Below are 25,729 nucleotides of genomic sequence, written 5' to 3' on the forward strand. Positions count from 1 at the left end.
TGGTAATGTGTTTCTGTTCTTATTATGCAGATGGTTTTCGGAAAGTGGTCCACATTGAGCAGGGAGGGCTGGTAAAACCAGAGAAAGACGACACAGAGTTCCAGCATCCATATTTCATCCGGGGACAGGAGCAACTTCTGGAGAATATTAAGAGGAAGGTGACCACGGTGAGTGCGTTCTCATCTGATTTAACCAGACAATTACATCTGCACATCATAAAACATCTTATTAAAAAAGAGAGTATATGAGCGGGGCGTTTATTAGACCCTCAGTGACTTTGGGTTTTAAGTGCCCTCATGGTTTTTATAATTAGTCTGTATTTCAGAGGGGCTTTTTAAATCCAAAGCAGCTTACATTGAGGCTGAAGTTGATTTAGGACGCTGTTATGATGTCAGACCTGTAATGAGCTCTCAGCATTTTGGGGGGGTTTCCCCTGCTGTTCTTGGTAGGCTTTGAAACCTGCAGTGTTTCGCTTTTTAGATCAACAATTGACAATTACATTCTTCCACTGGGAGACATTTAATAAGTTATGATTAATGGACTTTTCTTACTGGAAGCCAGCTCAATATGTGTAGTTTGTGCTGTAGGTGTTTATCAAGTTGTGGGGCCTTACTTTTTCATGTATTCTGGATGCATTTGACTGATGTATTTGCCATTTTCTGATATTTTGATTAATATTAGTATACTTTTCTTATTTATATATATAAAAAAAAAATTAAACAAAATTTATCATTTTGAAATACCATATGACATTTCCTATTTATTTATATTACATTTTATTTTACTTATGCGTTTTTGTAAATATTTATATTTATTTTAAGAATTTTAATATAAGGACTCTCAAAAATGCATGAATAAGTAAAATAAAATGTAATGTAAATAAATAACAGGTCACCAGGGACGTCTTATATGGTATATTATTTACCAAAATAATTTATCTTTTTGAAATATCTTATAAAATGAATCTGGTGACCTTTTATTTATTTATTTATTTATTTATTATACATTTTATATGACTTATGCATTTTAACTGGTCACAAGAGATGTCATAGGCTAAAGTATTTTTTTAAACTAAATTTATCATTTTGAAATGCCTATATGACTTCTCTGGTGACCTTATATTTATTTATTTATTTATTTATTTATATTAAATTAATTTTACTTATTTGTGCATTTTTGTGAATATTTATATTTATTTGAACAATTTTGAAATAAATACTCACAAAACTGCACAAGTAAAATAAAATGTAATATAAATAAATAAACAAATAACAGGTCACCAGAGACGTCATATGAGGTATATTATTTAACAAAATAATTTATAATTTTAAAATTTCCTAACTTTTATTCATTTATTTATTTTACATTTTTTTACTTATTAATGCAATTTTGTAAGTATTTATATTTAATTTAACAATTTTAAAATGAATACTCACAAAATACATAAATAAGTCAATTAAAATCTAATATAAACAAATAACAGATCACCACAGACATCATATAAGGTATATTATTCAACAAAATAATTGATCATTTTAAAATACCTTGCAAGACTTATCTGCTGAACTTATTTATTTACATTACATTTTATTTGACTTATTGATGCATTTTTGTTAGTATTTATACATTTTTAACATTTTTAATATAAACACTCACAGATAAATGCATAAATTAGTCAAATAAAATGTAATATAAATAAATAGCAGGCCACCAGAGACAACATATAAGGTATTTCAAAATTATATATTGTTTTCTTCAATATTTTTATGACTAAATAATAACTTTTAAACGTATAGAGTTAATATATTATGCAATATTTTTTAATTTCATGTTTTCACAGTAATAGTCTGAATCATTAGATTAATTACAGACCAATTTTATTTAATCGACAGCCCTAGTTCATAACATTCAGAAAGGTAAATTTGATGTTCTTATAATACATAAAAATATATAAATACTATATAATTTATAACAACATATATGTACATATATTCGCAATTATTAAATTGTACACACAGAATAAAAATGTTTTCTTCCAGTTGAAACCATGTTAATGGCATTTATATTCTTTTATTTTACAGAAAAGTTCCCACGGTTATTAACAGCTTAAATCTATAATTTTCTTTACAAAGTTAGATGTACATTTAATCAATAGAGAGCATGATTTAACCGAAACATTTAAAAGCCCCTCGAATTCTGTTTAGAGATCTGCAACTTAGATTTTCCCCTTAAGAAATTTGCAAAGCTGGGATGATGTCTAACCAGCCCAAGTTATTATAATAGTTTTTTTTTTTGCAATCAATGATTTCCATGTGCTCTGCCGGGTTTCCTCGGGCCAGTTTAACTCCTGGTGTCCCTCTTTCCCCCCTTTGGCTCGGTGACAGATTGCGATAATCAGCAGGTCGGAGCTGAAGCCAGCTGGAGACTTGAGTGTGGATTAGAGACCGAGGTTCTGGGGCACTTAATCTGGCGTCGCTCTGGTGCTCCATCACCACTTTCCAGTTCTCCCATTTATAGCCTTTCCTCTGCCGCTCTGTCCAAATGTCCAGCTCAGGGCGGAAATCAAACCATTAGCACATGCTTTCCACTATGTGAGGGTTCAGAAAGGGGTCACACACACACACACACACATGTCCATCTCTGACGTTTTCATTGTGTCTATCTGCAGGTGTCGAATATTAAACATGAGGACTACAAGTTCAGCACGGACGACGTGTCTAAAATGATCTCAGATGTCCAGCACATGAAGGGCAAGCAGGAGTCCATGGACTCCAAAATCAGCACCCTCAAGCAGTAAGTCATGAGAAGTCAGTTGGTATTCAGAAAAATTAATATTCTGTCTGTGTTTGTTCACACTTCCCAGGTTCTTTCTTACTTTTGCCAAAAGAAGATATTTAGAAGAATGTTGGAAAATTGATTACCATTTATCTGATTAAATACTGTAAAAAAAAATCTACATTTTAGCATGATGAAAAAAATTAGTTCACTTGAAAAAAAAAAATCTGTCATCCTTTTTTTTCCCTGTTCTTCCACCAAAAAGAAGATATTTTGAAGAATGTTGGAAGACCGGTAACCATTGACTTCTTTTTTTTTTTTTTTTTTTTTTTTCTTTTGGGTTTTTTCCGGGTTTTCACCTTTAATTTTATACGACAGTAGAGAGAATAGACAGGAAAGTGTGTGGAGCAGAGAGAAGGGAAGGATCGTTATAGGACCTCGAGGAAGCAATAGAACTCTGGTCGCTTTGAGCACCAGAGTTCCATGTGCTGCTACGCCATTGGTGCAGACAACCTTTGACTTCTATAGTATTTTATTTATTCATTCATTTTCCTTCAGCTTAGTTATTTTTCAGGGGTCGCCACAGCGGAATGAACCGGCAACTTATCCAGCATATGTTTTACACAGTCACAAGCCAGTACTGGGAAACACCCATACACTCTTACATTCACACACTGTCATACACGGTGGCTCAGTGGTTAACACTGTCGCCTCACAGCAAGAAGGTTGCTGGTTCGAGTCCTGTTGGGCCAGTTGGCAATTCATTGTTTCGATTATAACAATTAAAGAGGAAATTAAAATTGAAGAGAACTTTAAACTTTGTATCACAAAAATTAATTATTATGCAAGATATTTTTAAAAGGAAAGCACTTTTATTTTGAATTATGATAATAACACACTTACCGGCCACTTTATTAGGTACACCTGTCCAACTGCTCGTTAACTAGTTTAGGCAGGTAGACATGGTCAAGACAATCTGCTGCAGTTCAAACCGAGCATCAAAAAAGGGGGGAAAGGCAAATGGCTTTTTAATCTCAGAGGAGAATGGCCAGACTGGTTCTAGCTGATAGTAAGGCAACAGTAACTCAAAAAAACCACTCGTGACAACCGAGGTCTGCAGAAGAGCATGTCTGAACACACAACACGTCCAACCTTGAGGCGGATGGGCTACAGCAGCAGAAGACCACACCGGGTGCCACTCCTATCCGCTACAAACAGAAAACTGAGGATACAATTCATACAGGCTCACCAAAATTGGACAATAGAAGATTGGAGAAACGTTGCCTGCTCTGATGAGTCTCTATTTCTGCTGCCACATTCGGATGCTCGGGTCAGAATTTGGTGTCAACAACATAAAAGCAAGGGTCCATCCTGCCTTGTATCACCGGTTCAGGCAGTTGGTGGTGGTGTAATGGTGTGGGGGAGATTTTCTTGGCACACTTTGGGCCCATTAGTACAAATTGAGCATTGTGTCAACACCACAGCCTACCTGAGCATTGTTGCTGACCATGTCCATCCCTTTATGACCACAGTATACCCATCTTTTGATGGCTAATTCCAACAGGATAACGCACCATGTCATGAATAAAGGGACTAAGCCGAAAAGAAAAGGAGTGAATGATTCAGTCAATATGTTCTACTTTCTCTGCCTGTTCTGGTTTAGTCAAGTATCTAAACTGATTGCTAAGTAGAAGTGTTTCACTGATGTAACAGTTGGCTTGTTGACAGTCATTCAGTTAGTCCTCATCCAGTGTTACGCCGACTGGATATCAATAGCAGTTCAAAGTGTAACGGCTGAGATGTGAATGTGGGCTAATCTCTGCCGGGTTTGTGGCTGCTCATTAATGCTTCACCTTTTTCAACCCGGTTAGTCATGGCTCTAAATCAGCCAGTGTGACGCGTCTCTGCAGCTGTTCTGAGCTCAGTGTTAGAGTTTGTCTGTTCAGCTGCTACACACAAACACAGACACAGGCCGAATATCACTGATGATATCAACCTGTGATGGTCACCTCTGAAATTAGTTGGTTATTATTAGTCAGGGATTGGTTATTGATTACTTTTATTTGCAATTTAGTAACTTTTAAAATAATTTGAAATCTATCAAACATGTTAAAAAATTGAATAGCATTTTAAAGGCCAGATTAGGCCTAAGTTAGGTAATTAAGTTGGTTTTATACAAATTAATTAGAAAAATGCATTACTGGTTTGTATGTTGAAACTATTTTATGGCACTGAGGCGTTTTTGGTTGTCACTGCAAGTTATTGTTTTAGTTAAAGACGGCTCATACTTGCAATTTAGCCTAAGACTAGTCTTAAACCAGAGGTAAATGTTCCAATATGTTATTAAGTATACAATTTGCTATTTCATTCATTTTATTATGGCTACTTTATATACTTTAAGATATTTCTTTTGGTTTAAAATGTTAGTTTTTTTATCAAACTATTTTAATGGGTATTTTAAATGTAATATTTTTTGAGAACAGTTGAACTTTAAACAATTGGGGCAAACTGTAAATGTTTTTATAGCTGCATTTCAAGATTGTTGTATCTGGTTAAGGGTTTGGAGAGTTTGTTTAATGCTAACGTTTTGTTTAGTTGAGGATTTGGAGAGTTTGTTTGGTGCTAGAGTTTTGTATGGTTAAGTATTTGGAAACTTTTGAGTTTGTTTGGCGTTAATGTTTGTTTGGAAGTTTTGTAGAGTGTTGATCCTCGTGTTATGTTATTGCTTTGTCTGGTTAATTGATTTAGAGAGTTTTAAGAGTTTGTTTGGTGTTAATATTTGTTAAGAGGTTTTGGAGAGTTTTGATGCTCCTGCTTTGATGTTGTTTTGTCTGGTTAAGGATTTAGAGAGGATTTTGAAGTGTTTTGAGAGTTTGTTTAGTTAATGTTTGTTTCATAGAGGTTTTGCAGAGCTCTGAAGCCATTGTTTTGTTGTTGTTTTGTCTGGTTGAGTGTTTGGAGAGTTTGTTAGATGCTAGAGTTTTGTCTGGTTGAGAATTTGGAGAGTTATAAGAGTTTGTTTGGTGCTAATGTTTTGTCTGGTTGAGGATTTGGAGGGTTTGTTTGGTGCTAGAGTTTTGTCTGGTTGAGTATTTAGAAAGTTTGGAGAGTTTGTTTGGAGCTGGTGCTAATGTTTTGTCTAGTTGAATGTTTGGAGAGTTTGTTTGGTGCTGGTGCTAATGTTTTTTCTGGTTGAATGTTTGGAGAGTTTGTTTGTTGCTAATGTTTTGTCTGGTTGAGTCTTTGGAGAGATTTGAGTTTGTTTGGTGTTATTGTTTTGTCTAGTTGAGGTTTTGGAGAGTTTTTAGAGTTTGTTTGGTGTTACTATTTGTTTGATGGAGGTTTTGTAGAGCTTTGTCTGGTTAACTGATTTGGGTAGTTTTAGAGTTTGTTTGGTGTTAAAATTTGTTTGGAGGTTTGGGAGAGTGTTGATGCTCCTGCTTTGTTGTTGTTTTGTCTGGTTTAGGATTTAGAGAGTTTTTAGAGTTTGTTTGGTGTTAATGTTTGGAGGTTTAGGAGAGCTCTGATCATCCTGTCAAATGATGTTTAAAATAAGCAGACAGAATTCTTATCGTGAAGATCAGATGCAATTGATGTCAGGCGTCAGATGACGCAGTGAGAGCTGGAAAACCACGAGAGGCCTCAGCTGTGTATAACCCAGCGGTGCTCGTCTGTAAACCAGCAGCATTCAGGAAGAAACACTTTAAGTGCGTCGTCCACCTCTCACCCCTCAGCAGATGGGACGGGGGTTTATAGAGACAGCTGTGGAGGATCAGAGTGCTCCAAAACCCACATCAAACTCACATTAACACCAAACAAACTCTGATAAATTTCCAAATCCTCAACTAGACAGAGTAACAAGGAGTTCTCCAAAACCTCCATCAAACAAATGCTAACCCCAAACAAACTCTCAAAACTGTCTAAATCCGTTAACCAGACAAAACAACAACAAAACACAGGGATTAAAGCTCTCCAAAACCTCCATCAAACTCACATGATCACTAAACAAACTCTCCAAATCCTCAACCAGACAAAACAACAACAAAACAAAGGGATTAAAGCTCTCCAAAACTTTCATCAAACTCACATCATCACTAAACAAACTCTCACAACTCTTCGAATATTCGAATTAAAGCTTTCCGAAACTAGTTTGAGCAATGATTAGACAATGTTAACAGGGGCGAATAGGAACGTAGTTGGTTGTGCATGTGTTACTCGTGCTCCTGTGAACATCTGATTTTCACCAGAATTGGCACAGTCAATCTTCATATTGTCCTGACAAAGATTTATTAAAGGCTTTTCGATAGACCCAAGCATTCTTGAATAATCTGCAAATGAATTTAGCGAAGAGGTTGATAAAATAGACTTGAGGCTAGATCTCCTCAATCTTATTTAGACCAGACTTACAGTTTATTTATTGTGACTTGGGGTGACCTACACAGTTTTGTCACCTTTTGCTCGTCTCTGTATTTCATAGGAATATCTCTGGCATAGTGGTGTTTGAATTTCCATCTAGGCCGTGATGATGTTCAGTTTGGGCCTGTGTTTTGTTTCTTTGTGCTGGACTGTGTTCAGGCCGCGTGTCTCTCTCATGTTGAACTCGTGAGCGAACACTTAAAATGTCTTCTTATCAGTGTCAGGGGAGTTTAGGAGAAGCCGGCCTTACTCAATCACCCAGAACAGAACTTTCACTGACCAGTCACTGCTGCATTTATCCTGCTCATTGTGTTTCAAACATCATAACATGAATTCCACTTTAATAAATATGAACCTCTGAATATGAATCTGCTGTATGTCTCTTCCACAGTGAGAACGAGATGCTCTGGAGGGAAGTTGCCACTTTGAGACAGAAACACTCTCAACAACAGAAAGTCGTCAATAAGGTACATTTTGATTGACGCAAATGTGTTTCATTGGTAAAATGTGTTTCGTAAACCAGCCTCACTTCGGCATCACCATTAAATGGCATATGTACTAAATTTCACTACCATATTATGATACACAGCATATGTATATGGGGTTGATGTGGGATATTTGGTAATTGTATATATATATATATATATATATATATATATATATATATATATATATATATATATATATATATATATATATATATATATATATATCAGAATTATTAGCCCCCCTGACTTATTAGCGCCCCTCTTTAATTTTTTCCCCCAATTTTTGTTTAATGGAGGGAAGGTTGTTTCAGCACATTTCTAAGCATAATAATTTTAGAAACCTATTTCTAATAACTGATTTATTTCATCTGTCATGATGACAGTAAATAATATTTTTCTTGATATTTTTCAAGACACTTCTATACAGCTTAAAGTGACATTTAAAGGCTTAACTAGGTTAATAAGGTGAACTAAGCAGGTTAGGGTAATCAGGCAAGTTATTTTATAATGATGGTTTGTTCTGTAGATTATCCAAAATAAATAGCTTAAAAGAGGCTAATAATTTTGTCCCAAAATTGTTTTTTAGAAAATTAAAAACAGCTTTTATTCTAGCCGAAATAAAACAAATAACATACTGTGAAAATTTCCTTGCTCTGTTAAACAACATTTGGGAAATATTAAAAAAAAAGACAGAAAAAAAATCTAAAGGGGGCTAATAGTTCTGACTTCAACTGTATATATTTATAGCATTTAATGAACAATACGTTTATAATGAGCAAGTAACATTTTTGGTGCAGTATTGTGGGTTTTTTCCTGTTTCTGCCAATTGAAGTATTTTAAATGAAGCTGGTGCAGAACTTTTGTGCACATTAGAGCAATGCTTCAGTGTTTTATTGATCCATTCATAAAGACACTTTCAAATGAATCAGTCATTTTGAATGAATCGTTTGAATGAATAAATCACTATGGTGCTTTTTTGTCACCTACTGGCAGTTTGGTGTCATATTTATAATTATATAGTTAATTTCCAACTTTTAAATGCATTCATTTCTTTTTGTTATAGACTTTATTATGTATCATTTGAAAATACTTCATGTAGGGCTTTAAACCTTTTTTTTCTTTTTCTTTTGCAATGTTTTCTTTTTTTTTCCATTAAATTTTTTTCCAATTGAATTTTTTCAGGAATCTGTTTTTAATGGTTAGGTAAAATTTTTGCTATAAAAATTTTGTCTAATTAATTAAAATCAAAAAGCCTTTCCAATTTAGTAACAATTTATTTAAAGCTTAACAAATTTTGTATTATTTTATGCCCCCGCATATGTTAAATACTTAAAGTTAATGTATTTTTTTTTCCTTTGTTTTTTTTTTTTTTTCCACAGCTCATTCAGTTCCTGATCACATTAGCACGGTCCAACAGAGTTCTGGGAGTGAAACGAAAGATGTAAGTCATATTCACATTCAAACATTTCTAAATCTACATTATATATATATATATATATATATATATATATATATATATATATATATATATATATATATATATATATATATATATATATATATGACTGCTGTGATATTAACTGTAGTGTAATGCATTATGTAAAGTTTGTGTAAAGTGTATATATGAAGCTTTTTATTTATTTTATCTATTTTCTATTATTTATTAATCAATTTATTTTTATTTATAAATTTATTTGTTTTTATTTATTTATTTTCTTTCATTTAATAGTCAATTTATTTTTATTTATTCATTATTCTTTATTTATTTATTTTCTTTTATTATTAAGTTTAATTTTATTCATTTATTTTTATGTATTATTATATATTATTAACATTTATTTATGTTTTTTTATTTATTCATTTGTTTTTATTTGTTTATTTTATTTATGAATTCATTTATTTTTCTGTATTTAAATTTATTAATTTATTTTCTTTTATTTTTATTTATTTATTTTTATGAGTTTTTGTTCATAAATGTTTTTGTTTATTTATAAATGTATTTATTTTTATGTATTTTCATTTATTCTTTTATTTTTATTCATTTATTTTCTTTTGTTTATCAATTAATTTTTATTCATTTATTTTATGTATCTTTTATTTATTAATTGTATTATTAGTATTGTTATTATTATTACCATCATTATTTATTTATTTTTTACCATCTTTAATAATATTTTTTGGTTGTGTTGTCAGGCCGCTGATGTTGAACGACAGCAGCTCTGCTCACTCCATGCCCAAATTCTCTCGTCAGTACTCGCTGGAGTCTCCTGCTGTAAGTATACCGCATGCTAACATCTCAAACTACCAGCTCTGTTCACCAGTGTTGACCAGGTTTAAGTTTATTTCTATTTTACCGTTTGCAGCCCTCCAGCACAGCTTTCACTGGAACTGGCGTCTTCAGCTCAGAATCGCCAGTCAAGACGGGCCCAATCATCTCTGACATCACTGAACTGGCCCAGTCCAGCCCTGTGGCCACAGACGAGTGGATTGAAGACCGGTGAGTGACAGAGTGACAAGCTGCTCGAGAAAATTGGTTGTATTACACCACCAAATCAAGAAAGGAATTTATTTATGTATATATGACAAAAAAAAAAAAAAAAAAAAAATATATATATATATATAAATATATATATATTTTTTTTTTATGTAATCAGTTTCTAATTGAGGCTAATGGACATTAGGGTAATTAACATGTACAAAATGTGATATAATAATGTATTTTATTAATAATAAATATTAATATTAAAATATAAACATCCATATTTAATTTATTTATTTTATATAACTTTTTCTCTAAAATTTTCAATATTTTAATACATTTTTTTTCATCATTATTAGGGTTTTTTTAAATTAAAACATCACAGTTAAAAGCAGTGTAGATAATTTGTGAATATAAGCTGATAATAACAAACCCACTTTGACAGAACGAGCCCATTGGTCCACATCAAAGAAGAGCCGTCTAGCCCCGCCCACAGCCCTGAGGTGGAAGAGGTGTGTCCTGTGGAAGTAGAAGTGGGGGCTGGGTCTGATTTGCCTGTGGACACGCCCCTTTCGCCCACAACCTTCATAAACTCCATCCTTCAGGAGAGCGAGCCAGTCTCCGCCCTGACTCCGCCTCCCAGCGAACAGAAGTGCTTGAGCGTCGCCTGCCTGGACAAGTGAGTTGACTAACATTTAGAGCCTACAGCTGAGTTCTCTTCCTGTGTGCATTCCATTTCCTAAACTGGCTTTCTTAGGCACTGTTTACACCTGCTATTACAATGCATTTAGGTTGTTCCAGTTCGGTTTTGTTCACATTTGCTATTTAAACGTGTCTGTTTTGTCCACTTATGACCACGGCCAGTCAATGATTAGGCCTTTTTTGACCTTTCGATATAATTTTACAAAATATTCTAGTGGTATTTACATATTGTACAGACAGAAAACCATTACACAACTTAACTATGATGCACTCATTTTTTATATTTTTACTGTTAAATTTATTAAGTATGTAATTAAATGAATATTTTACATAAAACATATTTATATATAAATGTAAAACTTGTATATAAATAAATATAATCATCATATAATTATTTTCTTATCCATTATTTCTTTTGAGCTCCTAATACAGCATTTGAACATTTGTATATAAATTATTGTCTACATGTCAACTCATTTTCTTTTATTCATTAACCAGTTTATTTTTTATTTATCAATTTGTTTGTTTTTTATGTATTTTTCTTTTTTTCTTTTCTTTATTAATCAATTCAGTTTTGTTTATTTATTTTTATGTATTTTTATTTATTCATTATTTTTATTTTATTCATAAATTTATTTTTTCATGTATTTTTTATTTGTTATTATTTGTTTTATTATTAATTTTTTTATTTTATGTATTTTATTCATTCATTTTATTTTATTTCTGAATCAATTTATTTTAATTTATTTGTTTTTATGTATTTTAATTTATTCATTTATTAACAAATATTTATTTATTTTAAAAACTATCACTATTGCACAACTTATCTATGATATTCTCTTTTTTATATTTTTACTGTTAAATGTATTAATGTAAGTGTAATTAAAGAAATATACTAAATAAAACCTATTTGTACATAAACAAAAAACTTATATATAAATAAATATAATCAACATATTCATATTCTTATTCATTATTTCTTTTGAGCTCCTAATACAGCATTTATACCATTGTATGTAAATTATTGTCTGCATTTTAACTCATTTTAGAAACATTTAGATGGTAATTAAATAAAATGTATGAAAATGATCAAGAGAAAAGGCAAGTCATACTCATTTTGCTGACTGACGTCGAGTTATGTGTCGCTTTGTATAATATAAACTCATAAAAGAGCATGCTATCGGTTTCATACATGAAAGAAAACCTTCATAAACTTGTAATCAACCAAAATATGCTAATTCGTAAGTCTAAATCTTATTTGTCAAATACAAAATTACTCTTGTGATAAATAAAAAAATTGTAGACCACATCAACTGTTAGATTTCAGGCATTTATGTGTATATCATGATTTATTTTTGCTACACTATAAATCCAGTCATATACATGGTGAAATATCTATCTATCTTTCTATCCATCCATCCATCCATCCATCCATATATATATATAAACCTGTAACCATTGACTTGTATAGTATTTATTTTCTCTACAATGGAAGTCAATGGTTACAGGTTTTAGTGTTCTTTAAAATGCCTTCTTTCCAGTAAATCAGAATAAAGAAACTCATAATGCTTTAAAACCACTTAAGAGTGAGTAAATAGTAAGCACATTTAAATTTTTGGGTGAACTATCCCTTTAATGTATTTAGCTTCATCAGTGAGTGAAACAAATGCATCATAATAGCAGGTAAAACAGGTGTAAACCTATCCTGAAGTGTCTTTGTGGAGTTGCTTACTTATAAATGAAAGCTGTCACCATTAACTCACTGATTTGTTTTCTGAGCACAAACAAGCTGCTTTTTTGGATGAAGATGATGTAGAGACCACTTTCTGCCATGCAAAACTGTGCTCGCCATCTGTTTCGATTCGTTTTTCACAGAAGAAGAGTGTATTATGACAGGATTTTCACTTGTATGTAAACGGTCCTCTTCCACAATTCCAATAAATATTTAATTTCATTCATAAAAGCGAATGATCTCCTGAGCGGATGCGCTTTAAAGTGTTTTTCAGGAGTGCTGCTCTTTTCTAACTCTTCAGCTGGGTTATTGGTGGCAGCTCAATTCAGCCTGGCAGACTGGCACAATGACTAATACTAATTGTTTTCCAGGTATTTAGTGTAAGAATTCATATGGCAGCTCATCTCATGGTCCGTATGGCACTGAATGTATGTTTTTATAACCGAGTGCAAGCTAATTTGTGCTTAATTAGGGTTTTGCAACTTCATTAAATGAAATGTGTTGCATGGAGAAAAGCTCAGAGTGTGCTATTACATAAACTGAAGAGTGTACATGGCTCTACATGAACTGAGTTTAAAAATATGGGTTACTGGTAAATATAATTAACAGTCTAGACTAATTGTCAAATAATTATCTGAAAATTAGGACTATTATGTGCTTAAGCTGTTAGTCTTGGCAGCTCATCTTAAAGCTGCGGTCACACTGGGCTTTTCCTCCTATAGCAGGGGTCTCAAACTCAATTTACCTGGGGGCCGCAGGAGGCAAAGTCTGGGTGAGGCTGGGCCGCATAAGAGATTTCACAAAAAAAAAGTCCTCAAATGTCATTATTAACAGTTTTAATTATTTCTTCTGAACATGAAGTGTCCTGAACATTAATAGAACATTGAGTGAAGATTATGAACAGTTCTTCTGAACATGGCATCTTTTGCCTACTCCTTGCTGCCAGAGACTTGACAGCGCTTCTTCTCACAAATCTGAACCACATTTGGCTTTAGAGCGGAAGCAGTTGAGACCCTCAGTATGGCTTGAAGATGATCATCATTAAGTCTAGACCTGTACTTTGACTTATTGAAGTCCTAGGGAAAAAAGTGGGGGAACTCACTCACAACTTCCATTCCCTCACCTAAAAAAAGGCGTATATATGTATAAATAAAACACCCCCACCCCACTCCAGTCACATCAGTCTGTACCAGTCTGTATCTACCTATAATATCAACACAAGATGCAGGGCAGGCACGTGCACACATAGGGCTCAACCTGTGCAGAGCACATGCCCTTTTTAGTCTTGCATAGAAAGTGCCCTTCCAAAATGATCAAAAGTGCCCCCGTGATGCGACACACCCTTGGTCCCGCCCTTCAGTAGGCGCGCGATAACACCGCTCTTGAGTACGCGCGCGACAACACAGCTGATCAGAACGCGCGCGACAACGCGCATTGAGTGACAAGCGCGCTGTGTACGGATAGAATCAGCGGAGCGGGGAGCGCTCTCTCTCCCCGCTCCGCTGATTCTGTCAGAGTACAGCGGTCGGCGCGGGCCACAAAATATTGCACTGAGGGCCGCAAATGGCCCGCGGGCCGCGAGTTTGAGACCCCTGTCCTATAGACTTCCGTTCATATGCAAGCGAATGCGTCAAGAGCGGAAACACAGGGTCATGCGCTAAGTTTCGCAGGTTGCTGCGGTGCAAAGTTCAGGTTTGGTGAACTCACCTGTGAAATCGCATTACTTGACTATTTGAGACCAAAGAGGATCAAAACATGACATTTGTGGACAGAAATTAAAACATGGAGCAATCGCTCGCTTTTTTAATGCCTAATAATCTTGTTTATTCCCGCCCCTTTTCACAGCGCCGCACGACAGAATTTTGCATTTTCAAACTCTAGTGTGACCGCAGCTTTACATAGATTGGCCTAAAGATCTAAAACTAGGCTTTATTATACTTTTTATTAGAATTGTTTATTTTTTTAGGAAGATTTTGAAATTTGTTCTGGGAATATTTTTAATAGTTTAGTTTTACAACCTTAACCAAACTATATGACAATTCGACAACATCTGGGGGGTTTTAAACACCTGCAGATAAATCTATTACCAAAACAGTGTAATAAATATGACTTTATTTTTCTGACAATTGAACGTCCTTGTTTACAAAACATAACAACTACTGGAATATAATATTAATAATAATAATAATAACAATAGTAATAATAATAGTAATAGTAATAAAAATAGTAATAATAATGATATATTTATTCATTTATAAATGAAAATTAAAAATTTTCAGTTTTACCTTAATTCATTTTAAAATAATATTAAATATGTATTTGAATCTTTTTTCCCCAGAAGTGTTTGAGGTCTGTTCGATAACATTACAGATTTTCATTGAGGAAATATTTTTAATAATTTAGGTTTAAAATTCAAGCTAAACTACAAAAACTGCAATGTCTGATGGATAAAAACACGTGGAATGAATAAATATTTATATATTTTTAATTTTAAAAAAATTGTCATTTTTTTCTTTTGTAAAAATAAAAAACTATTTCTCTGTTACCTTAATTAAATTTAAAAAATATTAAATGTTTTATATTTTCATTGAGGAGAAATGTTTTATAATTCAGCTTTTAAAAATCCAAGCCAAACTACAAAAACAGCAATGTCTGGTGGATAAAAAACACCTGAAGTAAATAATATTTTTATATTTTTAATATATTCATTAAAAATATGCATATTTTGCAAGTGAAAATTAAATGACTTCATGTTAGCTTGTTACCTTCTGTACCTGTTTGAGGTCTGTCCAATAACATAATAGATTTTTTTTTGAGGAAATATGTTTAATAAATCAGCTTTAAAATTTGAGTCAAACTACGTAATTGGCTATTTTGGATAAAAAAAACAACAAATATATATATATATATATATATATATATATATATATATATATATATATATATATATATATTTATATATTTATTTATTTATATACTTATTTGTTTATATATATATTTATTTATATATTTATTTATTTATGTACCTATTTATTTATTTATATATATTTATTTATTTATATATATTTATTATTATTTTTTTATGATATATTTTTCTTCTTAAGAGCTATTTGAGGTCTGTTCAATAACAAAATTTTCATTGAGGACATTTTTATTTATATTTTATTTATTATCTTATTTTTTAATATATTTATGATATAATTATTATCTTTACCTGATTTAAAAAATATATTTTAAATTGTTTTTTTTCCTCAGAAGGCTTTGACATTAATTTCATTGTTGCTTGTAATAGTGCACTTTTGTAGCTCTGGCCAACCTCTATAATCATTTGACAATGTGTGTGTGATGTCTCCAGTACCTCTGTATCTCTGACTGTTGTTGGTGCTCCAGCTGAAGCGGCCCCTGTTTGATATGTCTAGCTCCCCCTGCTGTCTCCAGTGCCATGTTGTGCTTCTGTCTTTTCAGTTATCCTCAGATGTCTGAGATCTCTCGCCTTTTCTCCGGCTTCTCCACCTCATCTCTGCACCTCCGGCCTCATTCAGGGTCAGCATTTTCAGTCGGCCGAGCGTCCCCAGAACGCCTGACGCTGTGCTTGATCAGAAAGATGCTAGCCGCGCTTAGCTTTTAGCTTGAATTCCTGGTCACTGTGCCATAAGGAGTCGCTCATTACAGTATACCAGATGCTGATTGGCCGGTTGGTGCACTAGCTATTATATTTAGGTGTTCGTGGGGTTAATTTGAGCATGATAACTTCATTTAGAGATTTATTTATTTAGCTTTTAGCTGGTATTCCCCGTCTCTGCGCCATAAGGATTCGCTCATTTCAGTGTACCAGATGCTGATTGGCCGGTTGGTGCACTAGCTATTATAATTAGGCGTTCGTGGGGTTAATTTGAGCATGATAACTTCATTTATAAATTTATTGATTTAGCTTTTAGCTAGTATTCCCCGTCTCTGCGCCATAAGGATTCGCTCATTTCAGTATACCAAATGCTGATTGGCCGGTTGGTGCACTAGTTATTAAAATCAAGCGTTCGGGGGATTGATTTGAGCATGATCGTGATTTTTATAAAGTCTAAGGGTATGAAAGTGTGGAGTTTGGCATGGCGATTGAATGAAGACGCATGTTTTTGAAACTACCCAATCACCCTTTGACCCCTGTTCCCCAGCTTTCTCTGATTTAAATGGTAATGTGATGAGGTAATCGGCCTCTCTATGACATCATCGCTGGCGTCATCACAGTTTTGATCTTTCTGGGGACCGGCCTCTCTCCCGTTCTTATAGGAGTGTGTTCACATGATGCTTCTGCTGAAGTGACGTTTGCTGATTTTGATTGGCTGCAATAAACTTTGAATCAGTGTTTTTGTTTTTGTTTTCGAGAGTGGACGTGCTCTGCTTTGTTTGCAGCATTTGAATGATTATTTTAAATGTTCTTTCCTTCTCTTTTTTTCTTTCTTCATCTTTTTTCTTTGTTTTTTTCTTTCTTCCTTTCTTCACTTTTTTCTTTCTTTCATCCTTTCTTTCTTATTTTCTTCACTCTTTCTTTCTTTTTTGTTTTCTTCACTCTTTCCTTCTTTTTTTCACCTTTTCTTTGTTTCTTTCTTTTTTTTTCTTTCTGTATGTCTATCTGTCTTTCTTTCTTTTGTCTTTTCTTTGTCTTCTCTTTTTCTTTTCCTATTTTTATATGATCTTTTTTTTTCTTTTTCTTTATTTTTTTTCTTTATGCCTTTATGGTCTTTTCCTTCTTTATTTCATTCTCTTTCTTTTGCTGTCTGTCTTTTCTTTCTTTTTTCTTTTCTTCTTTTTCTCTTTCTTTTTTCTATTTTTCTTTCTCACTTTCTCTCTTTTCTTTATGTATTTTCTTTTTTGTTTTTTCATCTTAATATTTCTTTTTCTATTTTTCTGTCTATTGTTTATTTTTGTTTTCGTTCTTTCTTTTCTTTTTCTTTATTTTCATCTCTATGCATGTTGTTTATTTATTGTCTTTTCTTTTTTTTCATTGCCTTTCTTTATTTTCTTATTTTTTTCTTATTCTTTTTTTGTCTTTTGTATTTATTTTTCTCTTTGTATTTTCTTTTTTCATTCTCTTTTCTTTCTTTTTCCGTTTCTTTTCTTTTTTACTATTTTTCTTTATTTCTTTGATTTTTCTTTCTTTTTCATTCTCCTTTTTTCTTTTGTCTTTTCTTTCTTTGTCTTTTCTTCATCTTTATTTCTGTCTTTTATTTCTCTATTACTTTGTCTTTTCTTTCTCTTTCATTCTCCTTCCTTTTCTATCTGTTTGTCTTTTCTTTTTTATGTTGTTCTTTCTGTTTTTTTTTCTTTCTCTCTTTCTGTCTGTTTTTATTTCTATCTGTCGTTCAGGACGGAGCTTCATGACCATCTGGAGTCCATCGACAGCGGTTTAGAAAACCTCCAGCAGATCCTCAACGCGCAGTCCATTAACTTCGACTCCTCTCCTCTCTTCGACGTAAATATGCTGCTAAATATTCAGTTTTAAATTACAGCACTTCTATTTGTCTACATCACATTACCTTGTGTTTACAGATTTTCTCTTCAGCGGCGTCTGATGTGGATCTGGACAGCCTGGCTAGTGTAAGTTTGCATCTATTTATGTGTTTGCATCAATAGATTTTCTCTGAGCTACTCTTAAATACGTCACAGCAGGGAAGAAAAGAAGAAGACAACTCTAAATGGTATCTATAGTTGTGTGTTAATCATTTCTACACTGTCTTTACAGATCCAAGATCTTCTGTCACCAGATCCAGTGAAAGAAACCGAATCTGGTGTGGACACTGATTCAGGTATTGCAGGATGCTCAAACTCACTATTTGATATATTGATTTATTGAATATCAACATAGTTCGATGTGAAAATATGACAAGAACATAATGTGTGTACTTTCAGGCAAGCAGCTGGTCCAGTACACGTCGCAGCCCATCGTTCTCCCCGATCCCCTCAGCACCGACAGCAGCAGCACAGATCTGCCCATGCTCCTGGAGCTCCAGGATGACTCGTATTTCAGCTCTGAACCCACCGAAGATCCCACCATCGCCCTGCTCAACTTCCAGCCTGTTCCCGAAGACCCCAAACTATCATAGAGTACTGCTGTCAAAAAGTACCAGCTTCGGTACCAGTTGGTGCTGACATTTTAAAGCATCCATTTCCTGCTAACATTAGTCCTTAAAGCGATAGATCACCCATAAATTAAAAATGAACTGTTCATTTACTCGCCCTCAGGTCATTATTGAAGATGTAGCTGACTTTTTTGTATCCTTCAGTAGAACATTGAAGAAGATTTTAAGCTGAATCTGCATTCATCAGTAATTCAAGATGCATATACATATAATGCTCCTATACATTACTCTAAAGACTGAATTTGGATAAATGTGTGCGCGCCACAACGTGTCTGGAATAAAGCTTATAATACTGTAAATGTTCAATTTGTTGCACAGAATGATTGTTTCAATTCTTAGTATCATCAGGAGCCACAGGGATAGATTGACAAACTTGTTTGCATGCATCTGTTTTTAAAGGAACACTCTCCTTTATGGCAAATAGGCTCATTTTACAAGTCTTCTAGAGGTAAATCGATGTCTTACCGTTTTATTTATTTATTTTTTAACAATTCAGTCTATCTTTGGGTTTGGCAGGAGCACTTTTAGCTTAGCTTAGCATAAAGCATTGAATCGGATTGGACCGTTAGCATCTCGCTTAAACTAAAATGAAAAAAAGTTTTAAAAATGTATCAAGTTTTGATCATTTACTAATTTAAATTTCCATTTTTCTAGCTGGGGGTATTTTCAGGGACTGTGTAATATCGTTGTGCCTGCTGCAGCCATTGGGATGGCAGCAAAGTTTCTTTATTATTACGCTGGAAAAAGTAGTTCCTAGCCGTATTGACCTAATAAAAACATTTAATTTTCTGTTAGTCTTAGTACATGATGTATCTATAAAAGAGAGAAGCTTTAAATAGGATAATAGCTCTAAATAATTCTCTGGTCATTTTTGAGATGCTAATGGTCTAATCCATTTTAATGATTTATGCTAAGCTAAGCTAAAACAATTAACTCCCGCCAGAACCATAAATTGGCTGAATATATATATATATCCCTGGGTAAAACTCAACATTTTAACTCCAGATGACTTGTCAAATGAGCCTATTTCCAGAATAAAAACAATTAAAGTGTTGCTTTAAGCCATGGGTCACCAAACTTGTTCCTGGAGGGCCGGTGTCCTGCAAATTTTAGCGCCAACCCTAATCAAACACATCTGAACAAGCTAATCAAGGTCTTACTTGGTATACTTGAAACATCCAGGCAGGTGTGTTGAGGCAAGTTGGAGCTAAACCCTGCAGGGACACCGGCCCTCCAGGACCAGGATTGGTGACCCCTGCTTTAAGCTAAAAAAAGAAAGTAAACGTTGACACTTTCGACCATTTCAAAGTGATGTCGTCGTTGGTTCATTCACATCTCCTGTTTGTTGTCAAACTATGTCAACAAGAGACAATTCAATCATATCTTAACGTTAAAATGACGTCATAACATTTTCAATATGCTGACCTTTTTGGGTTCTCGGAAGCTTATCGAAATTAAAAATTAAATGTGGGAAATACATTAGGACCATGATGGTTGTTTATACCCCTCAAAATGGTCTTTACGAATCACCAAGGACCACATATCCAGCTAAAACTCTTTTTTAATGTTCTACTGAAGAAAGCAAACATCACCTATATCTTAAATGTCCTGAGGGTAAATTAGCTACGATAAATTAACTATAAATGATCATTTTGGGTGAACTATCCCTTTAAGGATATCTGATTGGCCATTGTGTTCGTGTACAGGTTTATTGTTGATTATGTAGATCCCCATTAGCCACTATCAACATAGTGGTTACTCGTCCAAAAAAAAAAGACAAATTTACATTAAATCATCATCAAAACAATACATTAAACTAAAACAATACACTGTAAAAAATCATTTTGTGTTATGAAAACATGAAGGAATTAAATTTGCTTATTATGTTTTTACAAATTGAAGTGGATTGAACATAAAATTGTGTTGTTTTTACTCATTTTAAATTAGTGACGCAATACCAAAATCAATTGAAAAGACACGCTTACATTAAACCATAACAATAGACACTAATTCTACCACCAAATAAAGATACATCTACAGTAAGTAAGGTATGTTGGCTGAGACTGGCTGTAATGATCAGCTTATATATCTGCTTATTGACAGATCCTCTGATTAAGCACTGCTTTCAAACACTCCAGTCATATCTATTGAACAGGTAAACACAATAGGTATCTTTTGGTCATTGGATTTTCAATTTAGGAACTGATATTGAAAAACAAAAAACGAGTCATTTTTTTAATTTTCGTTTTAAAATTATAAAACAAAAATTGAAATTCAATGAGTTTGAAAACAAAAATCAAAAAACGGCTCGTTTTTCTCTTTTATAGTGAAAAACGGAAAAACAAAATTCAAAAATGTTTTTAGTTGTATTTTTTATTTTGAATAGCAAAAAATAAAATCACCAGAAAAATAACAAAAATAAAAACAAATACAGACTTGTTTTGTTTATATTTCGAAACCAGATAATAATTTATTTATTTTAGTTTTAAAAACTAAAATCTTTTTTTTTTTTCGTTTTTCATTATTAGTTCCTAAATTGAAAATTCAATGACCAAAAGATACACTGACCACAATACCCACTCTGCAGTGTTTAAAAATGAGAGTGAATGTTAGCGGGAAGTGCTGGTATTGTCACATATTTTATTAATCTGTACTAATTGGTACCAAATTCAGTACTTTTGACATAACCATCATAGAGAGAGCAGCTTTAATAAAGGGATTCACGTCTGTGTGGGCTTTTAACCTGTTATTCTCTGCATTGTGTTCATTTTCTGGGCAGTCGTTTATGTAACACGTCAGGGCTGGCCATTAACTCGCTTCACTTTTAGTCGGCAATAGAAAAGATTCATGATTTCGAGTCGAAACATCTGAATAAGCTTTTGTTTGTAAGCGACGTAGATTCACTGTCAGAAAAACTCAAAAGAAATGTGTAATACTACATTATCCACCACGCTTCACTTTTATTCATCCGGATTACAGCGAGATCTGCGCAATTCAGTCCAGCTTTACGTGCGTTTTCTGCTTCTATACGTCTATTATTCTTCGAATTTAATTATGCTGTGACTCTGGATTATCGTACTCAGTTTTCAGGATTTCTTCGCAGTGTAAATTGCAAGGATTTTGAGATTCAAAGCAAAAAACAAAAAGAAATGTGTATATAAATATTATATAGGCAAAATATGAATTGATTAAATCAGACAAACGTGGAACAAGCATCAAAAATCAATGTGCAACTGTTGTCAAAGCCATAGTTGTTCATCACATGACGTCCGGGGTTGAGATGATGCCGTGTGTTAGTTTATATTTAGCGCTGTTTTTGTACTAAATCTTTGGGAAGTTCTGGACAGCCAGCGATGCTGTGTAGAGGATGTACGTTTGAGGATATAAATAGTTTGAAGTCTGCATTTGTTCGGGCGAAACGAATGTGTTGACGTTCGGCAGAGATGAGATACACAATCTGTGTATTTCTATAATGACAGGTCATTTTTCTGTGCATTTTTAAGCACCCGGTGTGTACCTGGGACGGTCCGATTATAGAATTTGTGCAATAATTCAACTCCTAACTGATTGACGGCAACACACTGCTGCTTTTTATTTTGAAATCTTCGTTTCTGTTTGTTTGTTTTTTTTTTGCATTACGGAAGTAGAGAAAATAATAGATGAATTATATGCACATCCGGCTATATTCCATCTAATAAAAATAAATGTCACATAAAAGTCCTCAGTATAGGCACTATTTTTGTTATTATTATTAAACGATATCTGTTTTAGGACTTCTACAAGTTTCTTCTGCATTGACGATTTTTTTTATTCGAATATTTTTGAGTGATTTATTTTGTTTTGTTTTGTTTTTCTGGGCTTGTTGTGCAAATTGGAAACCAAAAGCCTGAATTGAGCTCGTGTTTTTGAGTGTGATTAGTACACATGCTCTGCCCTGTAGACGTCTGTCGTTCAAACATCTTTATTGTTTCGGATGGACGGAGAGAGGAACGAATGTCAATTCTGATCATTTGCAGTCATATTTTAGTCATTGAATGACTGTCATAGCCAGAGAGACATTAATATTAGACATAAATTATTTTATTACGCATGTGAACAACACTTTGTGTATTGGTATGTTTCAAATAAAATGTTTTTGAAAGTATTTGAACGTAGTTTCGTTTTTATTTCCCTTGATCTTTCATGGATTCCAGTTGGTCCTTTATAATTATTGACTGATTTAGATAGTCGATCAGCTAGAAGAGTATCTTGAGGACCACCAATTTTATTTTATAAATCCTATGTTATAAACTAATATGTTGGTGCTTTATAGTCATTAGCTGGTTTAGATAGTTGACAATCCTTTGGTAACCTATTTAGGATTGGTAAATTACCAATCTTTCCAAAAACTGAATGTTATAAACTAGTATTGTTGGTCTTTTGTGGTCAGTAGCTGGTCAAAAACTGGATTATATGGTCTAATCCTGTGGTTCTCAAACTGTGGTACGTGTACCACTAGCGGTATGGGGGCTCATTTCTAGTGGTAGTGAATCACTGAGTAATAAAAGACAAAATTAATACAATTTTTAAAAATGACCTCATTCTCTTGTTGCATCTCGGTCACTTGAGCGTCAAAATTTAACCCACAGGCTAGAAAAATTTGTAAGAACAGCAGCACAACATGCTTGCGTATTCCAGGCGTACCCAGTTTAAAACATCTTAACTTTTTAGAATGCCGCACCACGAGTGACGTGACAAGAATCAACTGATCAGCTTCATATTTTAAACAGAATATAACTTCGTTAGACTAATTTTCTCAAACACAGAACACCCAAACACTGCAGTGCTTCTTAATTTTCTCCATTAATAAAACTCGTATCAGAGTGCAGCAATGTTCTGTCAGCTTGACATCCTCTAAGAAAAACGGGTTCCCAAGCAATCTACATAGTTAATGTTTATCTTTCAAAAAGTTTTACAAATACGTCATATGTACATGCAACATATATTTAAAAATCTATCAAAAGTATAAATATGAATATAACTTGTTTTTGAACTGTGCAGTGCTGTAGCTGCTTAATTTGGCCAACTTCACTGCTTTATTTCATTACTGGTCATTATGGTGGTACTTAGAGACCATTTTTTTCTGAGGTGGTACTTGGTGAAAAAAGTTTGAGAACGCGACTGGTCTAATCAGTTGATCAGATGCTTTGTTTAATCTGGTCAGGCTTGGTAGATCAACCATTTTTACATACTTTTAAAAGAGTATGTTGGAACTTTATTGTTAAAAGCTGGTTGATGTGGTCTACCAGCTTATCAACTCTCTTGGTTAACCTTGTTTGAGCTGGTAGTTGATCACTTTTATTAAAAAACTGTATGTTATATACTAGTATGTTGGTCCTTTATTGGTCATTAGCTGGTTTAGATAGTTGACCATCCTTTGGTAACCTGGTTAAGATTAGAAAATTACCAATTTTTCCAAATAATGAATGTTATAAACTAAAATATAAATATTTTTATGCAGATATTTATTTTTTTACATATAAATAGAAATATAGATATTTTTCTAAGGATAATTACAAAAGGCTAACAAATACATTGATTTTTTCAGAAAACTGTAAGATCTTTTTTTCCGAAATTATTAATAAACTGCAGTTCTGATTTGGAAAAATAATGCATATTGACAATTTCTTTTCTTTTTGGGGGAGACACTATTTAAAAAATAAACATTTATTAGCCAATAGATTGTGCATCACTAAATTTAATACATTTTAATGTATTAAATGTTTAAATTTAATACATTGAGCTGGTGGTTGATCACTTTTTTAAAAAAAAACTGTATGTTTTATACTAGTATGTTGGTCCTTTATTGGTCATTAGCTGGTTTAGATAGTTGACCATCCTTTGGTAACCTGGTTAAGACTGGAAAATTACCAATTTTTCCAAATACTGAATGTTATAAACTAGTATTGTTGGCCCTTTGTGGTCAGTAGCATTTAATGTTAGTATACTTTTTTGTCACCAGCTGTTTTAGACTTAAGAGAATCAAAAACTCCCCAGATTTATTCATTTTAAACTGGTTTATTGGTCTTTAATGGTCAATAGCTTGAGCAGACTGGTTTAGATAGTCTTGGGCAAGCTAATTAGGGTTAAAACACCTTCAAAAAAATTCTTAGCATTTTCCAAACTGGTTTTTATAGTGAATCAACTAATAAACCATCCATAGTTACCTTGACTAGGGTTGGTGGACCACCAATTTTCAATAATAAACAATGCTGTTATATGATGTTCATGGTAATTACCTAGTTCAAACTATACTCAGTTGGTAAACCGTTTAGGTTAACCTGGTTCCTCGCAGAATTTAAAACGACAATTGTTGAATTTGATGTTCAAAATAGATGTTCAATTTAATGTAAAGATTATCTTCAAATGACACATTCAGCAATATACAATTCGTGACATCTGGGAAGAATATCGCTCAAACATCTAGGCATGGAAAACACAGTAGCAACATTTATGGGGGAGGAAAAATAAAACCATTGAATTTACACAAATACATTTCGAATTTCGAATAATCTCTCGCTCAAAGTTTGACTTTTACCCAATGAATGAAATACTTACAGGGCACTTTTATAAACAGACGCAATAAAACGTTAAGTTACAGTATATCCTCTGAATGCTTAAATAGTCCAAAATCAGACAAACAGACACTCGCGCACACACACATACGCACAAAGGAGAGCTAAAGTCTAGCGGGCCGGTTGGCGGTTCCTCTGCCAGGCGTACTGGTCTGTACACTGAAATCTGTAGCGCAGAAACCTCACGCGCGGCTTCATGTGGAAATCAGCAGGAATCTTCCAGTTCCACATTTTCTGCACCTTTCAGAAAGCACACGCATCAGTTCATTAATAGCACACAGTTCTGCGGTTTGCAGCAAACATCGTTTAGACAACATTTGAATCACTTAGTATGCTTTTAATGTGCTTTCTGTTAAAGGTTTTGGACTTGGAATTCTTTCATTAAGTCT

General features: G+C 33.3%; 2 protein-coding genes across 26 annotated transcripts in view; one reads left to right on the top strand and one right to left on the bottom strand.

The window, feature by feature from the left end:
* Positions 1-22,870, top strand: part of hsf1 (heat shock transcription factor 1) — a 28,226-nt gene extending 5,356 nt beyond the window's left edge. The window contains exons 3-15 of one of the 6 annotated variants that reach the window (XR_012394714.1): positions 31-167; positions 2,669-2,793; positions 7,583-7,658; positions 9,059-9,120; positions 9,873-9,951; positions 10,043-10,176; positions 10,604-10,837; positions 16,058-16,135; positions 17,954-18,059; positions 18,137-18,184; positions 18,330-18,393; positions 18,497-19,806; positions 19,964-22,870. Coding sequence is in view for 2 of the 6 variants with exons in the window: in XM_009293954.5 (XP_009292229.1) it covers positions 31-167; positions 2,669-2,793; positions 7,583-7,658; positions 9,059-9,120; positions 9,873-9,951; positions 10,043-10,176; positions 10,604-10,837; positions 16,058-16,135; positions 17,954-18,059; positions 18,137-18,184; positions 18,330-18,393; positions 18,497-18,690 (1,337 nt within the window). In the remaining 4 variants the exon portion in view is untranslated. Of the gene's footprint in view, positions 1-30; positions 168-2,668; positions 2,794-7,582; positions 7,659-9,058; positions 9,121-9,872; positions 9,952-10,042; positions 10,177-10,603; positions 10,838-16,057; positions 16,136-17,953; positions 18,060-18,136; positions 18,185-18,329; positions 18,394-18,496 lie in introns of all 6 variants that reach the window. The other 5 variants (XR_012394715.1, XR_012394716.1, XR_012394717.1 and 2 more) reach the window with 5 other exon arrangements.
* Positions 22,871-25,083: 2,213 nt separating this feature from the next.
* Positions 25,084-25,729, bottom strand: part of si:ch211-80h18.1 — a 40,509-nt gene continuing 39,863 nt past the window's right edge. For all 20 annotated transcript variants that reach the window (XM_073930849.1, XM_073930842.1, XM_073930845.1 and 17 more), the window contains one exon: positions 25,084-25,580. In XM_073930849.1, the coding sequence (XP_073786950.1) occupies positions 25,546-25,580 (35 nt within the window). In that variant the 3' untranslated portion in view covers positions 25,084-25,545. The remainder of the gene's footprint in view (positions 25,581-25,729) is intronic.

Source organism: Danio rerio, chromosome 19 (genome assembly GCF_049306965.1).
Source record: "Danio rerio strain Tuebingen ecotype United States chromosome 19, GRCz12tu, whole genome shotgun sequence".
In the NCBI taxonomy this organism is placed as follows: Eukaryota; Metazoa; Chordata; class Actinopteri; order Cypriniformes; family Danionidae; genus Danio; species Danio rerio.